General features: G+C 49.4%; 1 protein-coding gene across 2 annotated transcripts in view; it reads right to left on the minus strand.

Annotated features, from left to right (window-relative positions):
- Positions 1-10796, minus strand: part of Gal3st2 (galactose-3-O-sulfotransferase 2) — a 16858-nt gene extending 6062 nt beyond the window's left edge. The window contains exons 1-2 of one of the 2 annotated variants that reach the window (XM_050125958.1): positions 10605-10796; positions 1286-1372 (exon numbers count right to left, since the gene is read on the minus strand). In XM_050125958.1, coding sequence (XP_049981915.1) covers positions 1286-1372; positions 10605-10633 — 116 coding nt within the window. In that variant the 5' untranslated portion in view covers positions 10634-10796. The remainder of the gene's footprint in view (positions 1-1285; positions 1373-10604) is intronic. The other variant, XM_050125960.1, reaches the window with a different exon arrangement.
- Between the last annotated feature and the right edge of the window lie 724 nt (positions 10797-11520).

Genomic DNA, 11520 nt, shown 5'->3' on the forward strand with positions numbered 1-11520 from the left:
GATTTTTCGAGACAGGGTTCTCCATAGCTTTTTTGGTTCCTATCCTGGAACTAGCTCTCTAGACCAGGCTGGCCTCGAACTCACAGAGATCCACCTGCCTCTGCCTCCCGAGTGCTGGGATTAAAGGCGTGCGCCACCACTGCCCGGCTCTCCTCTTGCTTTCTTCCAGTGCTGTGTCCCCACCCCAGTGCCACCACTCTGCAATCTTGAGGTCCGGGGGGATTTTCTGTGACAGATATGATTTTCCTCTTGCAGCAAGATGCCCTCAACAATAGCTGTTCTTTCTGTACTTTCTATTCTCATACAAGCTATACACTCATACCTAAGACCCCAAGCCCCCAAACCTGCTGTCGGTCTCCCAGGGCACCCTGTGTGGCAGTGGCCCAATGACTTCAGACAAGATAACCAGCCTAACAAATGCCAGGATACACCCAGATGGCCTGGGTCCCCAGGCACCTTCTTGTCTTTTATTTATTTATTTTTCTAATGTGCATTGGTGTTTGGCCTGCATGTATGTCTGTGTGAGGGAGCCAGATCCACTGGAACTTGAGTTACAGACAGTCATGAACTGTCACGTGGGTGCCGGGAACTGAACCCTAATCTTCTGGAAAAAGAAGCCACTGCTCTTTGAGGTGTCTCTCCAGTCCACAGTTTCTGCTGCTAATGTAGGCCAATAAGATAGACAAGGATGGTGAGGAGCAGGATCCAGTGGATCTTGGGACAGTGTGTTTCTTCAGAGGACAATTTACCCCTTGTCATACAAATCCAACCGGAGGATGCATGAAGGCCAGGAAAATAAGACCCTCCCGGAATCCTGGCCTGGGAGGCAGTTGGTTGTGCAAGTAGGCATAGTGGCCACCCTCTGAATGGGGTAGCCCTGGCAGGCAGGGGAGAGAGTGCTTTGGGGCCTAGTGACAAAGGAATACAGTTGTGTCCTCCCCACCCGAAAGCCATGCTAGAAGCCAAGCCGTTTTGTAGACTGGGAGGTGGCCTTCCCACGGCTCCCACTGTAGACCCAGCTCTGCTCAGTTCCCTTCCCAGGCCCGGCTGGCTAGGCCACGCCTGCTCCCCAGAGCCGCCTCAGAAGGCTTCCAAGCAGGCATGCCATCATAGGATACAGGCCCAGGACAAGCATAGCTCAGCACTTTCTCCCAGAGAGGACTCCGAGGCTCAGCGAGAACGTGAGTGTTCTTAAAGTAGGAAGGATGGGGTGTTGGCAACGCTCTTGGAGCTGCAGGGGAAGAGCGCAGCCTCTCAGAGCATAAGGCACCTGCGCAGAACTTACGGCGTAAACATTTCGATGTCCACCTGCAGGAAGCCCGCCATCAGGAGCACGACCAGCACCAGGAAGAAGAGTGCCACATGGAAGGACCTGTGGGCAGTAGCAGCTCAGTGTCGCTTGGATACGCAGCCCCACCCACTGCTCCACAAGGAACCCTGTAACAACCCGCAAGCCCCGAGCAGGGTACCCAGGCATGCACATCTCTGATCACCTAGGGCTTGGGGGCTTCTCGGGCCCCCCAGGTCCTTGAGCTGCAAATGGGTGATTGCAGGGTAGATGTATGGACTGGGCCCCAGGCTAAGGCCCCAGCCCCCAATAGGAAAGCAGTTTTAGTACCCTTTTAAGAACACTCATGGGAACATCGGAATTGGTGTCCTGATGAGAAGACAGGCACAGAGCTTGCCTCCTCTCCCCAACCCAACCCTATCCTGTGAGGACAAAAAGAGGTGCTGTCTTCAAGCCCAGGAAACACACACACACACACACACACACACACATTTCCTTCTCAAGGTCTCTAGCTTCCAAAGCACCAGAAGGACTGTTCTTGCTTAAGCCTCCCTGCGTAGGGAGAAGCTACATCAGGCAGCTGGCTGGCAAGGGGACACCTTGAGACAGAGAGGGAGTGTGCTGGCATTCCACCCTCTAAAGCGGAAGTAGAAGCTGGAGGAAGCCGCTGATTGTGCCTCAAGCCAAGTCACGGTGAAAAGCTTACTCAGGTGCCAGAGCTGCCTGGAGGGCAGGCCTCTGCTGGGTCCTAATTCTTAGGCGCTGTCAACCCAGGACACAGAGCTACTGCTTGAAGCACAGCCACCCTAGCCCAGGACATCCCTGGACATGCAGTAGAGTATTAGAAAACCATGTCTTCCTATCCTTGGAGATCTTGGTTTGGGGTTGTTTCTAGGATGTGTATTCACCTCTCAATGTCTGGGTCTGGTTTTCTAGTGAGCACACTGACTCTCTGTGTTTGCTCTGTGAGGAGGCACCTGCTCCCCAGGTTCCCAAGCATCCCACTGGCTCCTCCTTTTCCTAGAAACAGGATCGTGATGGGATTTTTGCACTCTCTGACAAGCTCTGGTAGGACACATGGACAGTTACCCGGAGCGTGTGGCGCTCTCCTGAGATGGCTGTGCCTCATACACCACATGACATAAAACAGATGGCGCCCACAGTCTAAGTGGGCAACAGATGGAGTGGGTTAGGATTCCAGTTCTCCGAGAGCTGTATCTAGTACCTGCCTGGGCGTGGTCCCTGAGCTTTGTTGATGACTATATGACTCTCAGATGCTCAGTCTAAAAGGCTATACGATGTACTCGGTCACCGTTCCCAGGGGGACCCTGCCTGATGACCTCTCTGCCATGCATTCTTAGAGAGCAGACCCATGGTAGCTGGCAGGGAGGAACCCTGGAACATCACCCACTCCTCAGCTCTATGTGAAAACCCACTAATACCCTGTGGCTTGAGGTTCAGCTGTAGATCCTAATTTTTAGGTGTTTTGAAGAGGAGGAGGAAGTTAAGTTTTAAGGGCCAGGTTAGTCTGGGACTTCCCCTGAAACCCTGAGGCGTGGGAAAGAGTCATTGTCTAAACATACTTGTAAAGGTCAGTAATGACCTGAGGTCAGGACCTTGCCGGGAGCTGTAGCTTCAGATCCTGAGAACTTAATTTTTCTCCTCCTAAAAGGGCTATGGTTACCAGTCTCAGTGCCACTGAGCGTGGATCTGTTACATTTGTTTAAGCTGTGGAACATTTGTTTGATGATACAAAGGCGTGTTGCCTTCTTTTATGTTGTATTTGTTTAACTCTGTGATGCTCTGTTACTGTGCCTGTCTAAAACATCTGATGGTCTAATAAAGAGATGAACAGTCAATAATGAGGCAGGAGAAAGGATAGGTGAGGCTGGCAGACAGAATAAATAGAGGGGGAGTGGGAGTGGTCAAGGTTTGAGAAAAGAAGGGGCCGGCCACTCAGCCAGACATAGACTAAGAGTGCAAGTAAGATATACAGAAAGAAAGAAAGAGAGAGAGAGAGAGAGAGAGAGAGAGAGAGAGAGAGAGAGAGAAAGCCCCAAGGTAAAAGGTAGATGAGATTATTTAAGTTAAGGAAAGCTGGCTAGATATTGACTTCATGAAGCCCAGTGTAACTTCCTAAGCCTAACTTGAATTTGGTGAGGCCCAGTTTAACTTCCTGAGCCTAACTCAGCACAGTCTGACCTAGGCCCACCTCTGCCCAGCCACCGCTGAAGTGGAAGGATATTATTGGCCCTTATACCTCACTCCACCTCACCCCATCCCAAGACTCCAGCCCACTACCTCAGCCTTATATAAGTTCCTGCCCTGATGCAATAAAGTTTAAAATCCTGCTTCGACAGACTCCTGGGCTCAGTGTGTGTTTCTCCTCGGTGGCCAGGGGGGAGGTCTGGGTTGTTTGACACTCACCATCTCGCTCAGCCCCAGGGAAAGACCGGCAGGACTAGCTCTGCCTCAGCCCTAGCTGCTGGAGAAGCCGGCAGCTAGAAACAAGCCAAGCCAAGGCCAGGCATTTATAAGTAATGATAAGCCTCGTGTGTGTTAATTTGGGAGGTGGGTGGCAGGCCCCCAAAGAGCAAAGAGTAAAAAAAAAAATCGACAACAACTTGGTGTACTTGAGATACCCTATGTTCCCTTTGTACAACATTGCTGATATCTTCTTGCTGGTGTTATCCTGTGGTACGATAGCCTTTTGCTGACTCTGTCCAATTTCCCCCTTCAAACAACATGTAAGAGGCTATACTTCTTAATAAACTTGCTTGTCATTATCCATCAGGTTATGGAAGATCTTGTGCTTCCAGCTTTCCTGCCTTCTTTATTTTCTCGTTCCCAGGCATTCCCCGGGTCACCGAAGAATGACCGGTCCAGGCTGAGTTTGCACACATGGCAGGACCTAGCGAGGTCATACATTTCACAGGCCAGAAAGGAACTGTTGGCATGGATGTGAAGAACCAGGGCTTTAGTGCTTCAGGTGTTGCCTACCTGACCAGGGAGGTGGTAGGTCTCATCCCCCAGGACATAGTTCCTCTAATCATATTGTCAACATGAATCTCCTCTGTCTTACGTTTCTCTTACATCTAGTTAGATTTGCTAGCTCTTGCTGCCATTGTAGACAAAGCACTTACCCAGGTTCCCCTTCTAAGGGCTCACTGCTTGAGCTGCCTGGGTACCAGCTGTTCTCTGATCTCTTCCTACCAGGACATTTAAGACCGTAGCAGTGGGAACAGATGGCACACATCCTTGCGGGCTCCAATTGGAGGCTTTAGGCTGTGTATCTTTTCTGGGGTATGTACAATAGTGGCCCCTGCTGTATATGTCCCGGGTTGATGTGTCACAGTGGCCAAAGCTCGAAACGGGTGTGGAAAGGCAGTTGGGAAGCTTCTTCCTGGTACTCTGAGACAAGTAAGTGTTCCCCACCCCACCCCACCTCACTGTACCTGCTAGAATTCGGGCATCTGTCCTGGCCTGTCCTAGGGATCGTGACAGGATACGTCCTCATCTGCAGCCACTAAGAGCATCTCCTGTGCACATTCACTACGTTCCCTTTAAAAGGTGGGCCTTGCCCACCTTGTCTCTCTCTCTCTCTCTCTCTCTCTCTCTCTCTCTCTCTCTCTCTCTCTTTCTCTCTCTCTCTCAACAGTACCCACTGCCATAAGCCTCTGTCTCCCAGGTGAGTCCTTCTGTGTCCTAGCTGCATACGGGGATGCAAGATCATCCGGGTTGCAGTTAAAAGGCTTTTGTTGAAATATCTATCCTGCCTGCTATTGACTGCCTTTCTCTGGTCTTTATCAGCTTCTTCGCCAACCTACCAAGCTCATCTTCAACTTTCCTATTCCAGGCCTAGAGTCAACCATATCTCTTCAAGGAGCACTGGGCATGTCTGGCAGGAAATAGTCCTTAGGAATCATAGTCTGAGGGCTAAGGATGCTTGTGGCTCCAAGAGGGCCAGATCTTCCAGGTCTTCTGCATAGATAAAGCTGGGGCTCCACATACGACAGAAACCCTCCTGAGGCTACACCTACATGTCTGATTCAAGGACTCTAGCCATTAACTGAGCTTCTTCCAGTCAAAATTATTTGTCTCCTGTCTTCCACACCCTCAGTGGGGCTCCCAAAGACACAAGCCATGATAAATGTGGGCATTCCATGATGACATTATCTACTCTACCTGTACTGAAGAGCACAAAAACCCCCTTAGGACCCCAGGGCAGCCCCACTACCCAATGCCCACATCACTGTGCTATTCAAAGCTCTACCCTAGCCAGGATGGGACATGTCACCTCTTCTGGGTATCAGCCATGTCTCCAACACTCCCAGGAAGTCTGTATAGACAAAGAGCTTAGGAGCTAATCTGAGGAGGAAACTAGACAGATATCACAACCACACTGGGCCAAAATTGGCCAAATGTCCTCAATTTTGGGGTCCTCTTTCTGCCAGATGAGCAGGGTTGACACCGAGACAGAGGGAAAACAGAAAGGAGCAATGAGGCTGTGGAGTCTCTAATGAAGATTCCTCATGAGTTAGAGGGTCTTCCCAAGCCCAGCGTAGGCACCACCTCAAGTTAAAAGCTTTTGAGTCATTGTGGTTACCACTCCCTGAGGAGTTGGCTGCATGGTAGTGAACCGTTTACAGCCTTATATAGTTAGGGTATAATAAGAGTATGTTATATGGGTATATAACGTTATATAGTGACAGTATGACTTCCACTTGATAAGAACGGTGAGGAACCCAGCCAGATAACAATAGCTCACCTTCTGTTCTCCCCCAGCCATCACTTTGGTCCTCCACGTAAAAATCCTTCCTCAAACATGCTGCCTTTCACTGGCCTCCTCTCGGATTCATAAACTTTCAGAGCCCACTAACCATCTGTCTTGGAGTTTGCTAGGAATGCACCTTTACAGGGACAGTCCACAGTCCAGGGCTCCCAAATCACAAGCTGAAGAGGGCTCCAAGCCTACCACCTGCTCCTGCCTCAACACAGCTCATAACCCTTCACACGCCCTCCCTGCCTGAGCTGGGGGCCCACACAAGTTATAGTGTAAGACCTGAGACCCAGCCTGGTCCTCTACATGAGGACAAATAGGAACTTCGGTGTTTTAAAATAAATCTTGATTTTTGTGTGCAGAAAGCAAAAGGAACTCTTTCCTTCTTTCTCAGAGCATTGACTTAAACTTACCACTGTGAGCAGAGCACACCTTTAAATCCCAGCACTCAGAAGGCAGAGGCAGGCAGATATCTGAGTTCGAGGCCAGCCTGGTCTACAGCGTGAGTGCCAGGACAGCCAGGGTTACACAGAGAAACCCTGTATCAACAAAGAAACAAACAGAACACTTCTGCACCGTGAATTCTCCTGCCCTCAAGATAGATGTACGCATGTCTAAAACCTTTGCAAGCCTTCTGCCAGCTTCACAGACCATCACTGTTTTACCAGGACTTCTCTCTGAATAGATCCATGACATAAGATCATCTGGTGCCTGGCTCCAGGTCACAAACCAGCTTCCAGCTGCAATGACAGGAGACATTTCTTTTTCCTTTAAACTTTTCACTACATTTAGGTATTTATTGTACATATGTATGCATGCACGCTGTGTCATGCAAGTGAGGGTCAGGGGACACTCTGCATGAGTCATTTCTTATCTTCCACCATGCAGGTTCTAGGAACTAAGCATGCATATGACTGGGTATGGTGATGCACACACCTTTAATCCCAGCACATGAGAGGCAGAGGCAGGTGAATCTGGAGGCTAGCCTGGTCTACAAAGCAAGTTCCAGGACAGTCAGGACTGTTACATAGAGAAACCCTGTCTTAAAATCTGCAACCCCCCAAAAAGAACATGGATATGAGGGGGCATATTTCCCATGACTCCCACACATCCCTACCTGGACACCATCTTCCACCCCCAGACAACCCCAGGCCTTTGTCTATTCTACCCTTAGATGGAGGACAGAACCTAAGGTTTTTGCCTAGAACCTGGTCCCCCAGGTATCCTCTCAAGTCCTCCAACTCCACTTCTTCCACTACCTGAGTGTCTCAATCAGCTCTTCGAATCAAGAGGTCTCCACCAAGATGGCCTACTAGACATGGTCGCAGGTGCCAGTGTAAAAGAATCTTGTGATCCAGTTGCCCCAACTATCAAAGAAGGTACAGAGCCCATTTGAACATCAAAGATGTCACCTTATCTGCTGCTAAATCACCCAAGCCAAGCTTGGGTAATTTTAACAAATAGGACCAGTGTAAATGGAGACCACACTTTTGTTTCCCGGCCACCCACACCAGAATAATCACACAAAAACTTCATTAATTACAATACTGTTTGGCCAATGTCTCAGGCATATTCCTACTTAGCTCTCACATCTTAAATTAACCCATTTCTATTATTTTATATTTTACCATGAGGCTCATGGTTTGTTACCTCACATCTTGCTTCTTGGGCAACTACATGACATCTGTCTGACTCTGCCTTCTTTCTTCTTACATTCAGTTTAGTTTTCCCACCTAGCTATAGTCTGCCCTGCCATAGGCCAAAGCAGCTTCTTTGTTAACCAATAGTAATAAAATATATTCATATCATACAGGGGGACTCTCACATCAAAACAAAGGAGGTTTGCTGCCTGGAGAAAACAGTCTCCAGAATGTTCTACTTCCCTTCTCCAGTGGAATATTCCAATTCCCTTTCCCAGTGTGGCTGTCAGGCTCTGGTGAGCTGCCAGGACAAACAACACTTTACGGGGAATGACTCAAATTATCAAATCTTTTTACCCAAGCACCTGGTCCCACCATCCTTCCCCAACCTTTACTGGAAAGAAAGGCTGTGAAAGTCTAAGGCCACAACTCTCATAGATCCCAACATGATTCAGCGAGAAACAGTAGTCACGGCATCTTCCTGCAGAGCCCAGAGAACAGGGGTGGACTAGCTCCTGCTGGTGGCTGAGCCCTGTGCAACAAGGGTTACTCCCAGAAGTGGCAAACACTCTGTGGTCCTGGGAGTATTAGAAAACTTGTACAGTTCTTCCAATCTGGCCCACCTAGATGCTCTAGTGGTAAACCCTGCCCAGTCTGAGACACCTAGGCAGAGAGGCAAGAAGCAAAGCTACTTGTAAGGATGTGTGCACCACACCCCTTCCCAGATGCCAGACCTCTGCTCTTCTCAACTGTGGCACCTCTGACTCACCCTCAACCTATCCAGTACAGGCCTTGGAGACAAACTATCTGCCTCAGAGCCATCTGTCATGCTACTCAATGGGTAACCTGACTTCTACCCACCAGTATAGGAGGTGAGATCAGTCTAGGACCCCCTGGAGACCCACAGCATGCATCACTTGCTAGTGATAGAGAAAGGTGGGCATCCCTGGACCAGAGAGTTTCGGGTGCCACACACAGAAACCTTCTAAACAGTAGACAGGTAGATCTGTGGACAATAGGAACAGCCTCTGAAATCTGCTTCCTTTCAGTTTCTTGATCCACAAATGACATGGAAACTCCAAGGACTATCCTTCCTACTGTAATGGGCCTTGGACTTTCAACAGGTCAGGGTGCCTTGTCCTCTCTTAAGATTGGAGGGGGATGGAGGGAGGGTGTGTAGAGGGAGTGGGAAGGGAGGGGAAGGAGAGGAGGAAGTGGGAATTTGGATTGGTATTTTTTTAAGTAATAAAAAAATTTTAAAAAAAGAAGTTAGAGCTCATGGGCCAAGCAGTGCTTTAATTAATATTACCACCCTCTCCTCCATGTCTCCCCTACCTCCCACACCTGACTGCATCTTGGCAGAGGCGTCATTTAGCTCTCAGCCAGCCAGGTTCTAAGGATGCAGGTCTACAATACGGTCAGGTGGCCTCCACAAACAAAACCATATACCACCTACTTGGGAACTAGCCATTAGTCTCCAGGGCCTGTTTGCATCACAACGCAAGCTTTTCTACGGTTCCTGGAAAGGACACTCTAAACTGTTGAGCTGCCTGCAGGCTGTATGGTTGTGCTGCAGGGTCCCAGCTTTGTGAGCTGTCACCTGTGCTGAGGTAGGCTTTGGTGAGGCAGCTGTGTTTGGGTCACTTCTGCTCCTGTAAATAAACTCTCCCATATTCCCGTAATAAATTCCTGTAACTCCAATACAACTTATTGGTTCACCAAGCTGGACTTTGGTGGTATCTGTCATAGGCTCCCTATCTGGGGTGAGGAGATAGGTATGTCGTGTCTCCCCAGGAAAGGTTTGTCACACCACAGACATATGACACCACACTCAGCCTCAGTTCTCACCTCACCCACATGTGGCCACATGTGGCAGACTGTACCCAAATGCCCTTACTTTACCCACTACTCTTCAAAGCCAGCTTCCAAACTGGGATCCAATAGCTGGTCTCAAGTGACAGCTGATCAGAAGGACACATAGACTCCATGGCCACATCACACACACACACACACACACACACACACACACACACACACACGGAGATACATACTATCCACAAGGTCACACAGATCCCCATGGGCAGCTCTGTCCCTGAAGGAGACTTCCCCTGGGTTCAACACTCTAGGAGCACAGGTTTTCAGAAGGCCTTCCACCATCAGACTCGGGTCCCTAGAGGCAACAGGAACCTGGAATCCCCTAAGCTAAGGGTTGCCCTGAAGTTACAGAGGTTTGTGCCTTACCCCTCACTAACTAGGAAACGGCGGAGCCTATTCTTTACAATATGCCAGCAATATCCATGAGAAGGGGGGGGGGTTTACATGATTCAGAGCAGAGGCCAACTCTCTCTCTACAGCTGTGAATCAGGGCTCTATACCAGGGGCTCATAGCCCAGACATTCTTACAAAAACCAGGGAGGGACCCAGCCATAGGGCAGGACAGAAGTCACTTAACCAAGCTAATAATAAGTCCCTGACCCCAGTGCCTTCCCACCAAAATCTCCAGCCCAAATAATCCAGGTAAACTGCTTGATATCTCTGTGCTCAGAGTGTGGCTTTCTCATGCAGGGGCTTCCCAAACTACAAAAAACGCTCTCCTGTCCAAAGTGAAACTGGGCCTGGGGTATATTGCTATGGTTGAGGGCTTGCTTCAACCACAAGCTGAAGGTGAAATCCCTGGGTTTAATCCTCAGTATCAGAAAAATTAAAAAAAAAAAAAGTTGACAGGAAATCTAAAAAGATTGATTTCAAGAAGGTGTCTGCACTGATTGCCCCAAATCCAAGCCAACTTCCTTTCAAAGACAGAAAACCGTCAACATATTTTGTCAGCTTCTTGAACTATTCTAGAAGGAAAGCAAGTGCCCCCCCACGCTGACCACCTAAAGCCATACCACCTTACCTCTGTGTGCCTCCCAGGACGGACAGCATCCTGACTCAGAGCCTCCAACAGAGATGGGCAGGGAAGTAGTGGTCAAGACCTCCCACTGCCTTGAGTATGAGACAGCCCTCTCTCAGCATGCCAGGTAGGACACAACTTCAGGGAAAACTGAACTTAAATCCCTAAGAAGCTCACCCGCTGGCTCAGGTGCCACCCCAGGCCCCACCCTCTACTCCCCACCCCCACCCCAGTGACCTGGCTTAACTGCTGTAACCTAAAGAGGAATCGGACTTCCCTTAAATTCAGAAGGGAATGCTGGCCCCTCCCTCACTAGGTTTCCTCCTCCTTCTCCTCTTCCTCCTCCTCCTCCTCCTCCTCCTCCTCCTCCTCCTCCTCCTCCTCCTCCTCCTCCTCCTCCTCCTCCTTCTCCTCCTGTATCATTAGGTGGGGCCCTGGCAGCTGGGATGTCTGTCTGACCCAGGAAGATTTCCCTGTTCAGACTCATGTTTTCTCCTTCTTCACCTCCATGTTAATCCTCCCAGAGCAGTCTAGGAGGGAGCTGCCCCAGTGGTGGTGGTGGACTTTTGGGGGTGTCTAGACACACATTCCCTAATTGTTGTGGGTAATAGAGATCTGGGAATGGGCCAATCGTTCTGCAGATGTGTGATCAAACTCCAGTAATATTTTCTTCTTCAAAGCTCTCTTTATACTAAAAGGAAAAGAAAACTTTTTTTTTTTTTTTTATAAGGGTTTCGCTGTAGTTTTAGAGCCTGCCCTAGAACTAGCTCTTGTAGATCAGGCTGGCCTCGAACTCACAGAGATCCGCCTGCCTCTGCCTCCCGAGTGCTGGGATTAAAGGCATGCACCACCACCACCTGGCGATTTTTTTTTTCTTAATCTTGGGGTAAAAAGGAACCTTTGAAAGAGGACAGTGATG

This window comes from Alexandromys fortis, unplaced genomic scaffold (genome assembly GCF_014885135.2).
Source record: "Alexandromys fortis isolate MF-2015 unplaced genomic scaffold, M_Fortis_MF-2015_v1.1 scaffold_254, whole genome shotgun sequence".
Lineage (NCBI taxonomy): Eukaryota > Metazoa > Chordata > Mammalia > Rodentia > Cricetidae > Alexandromys > Alexandromys fortis.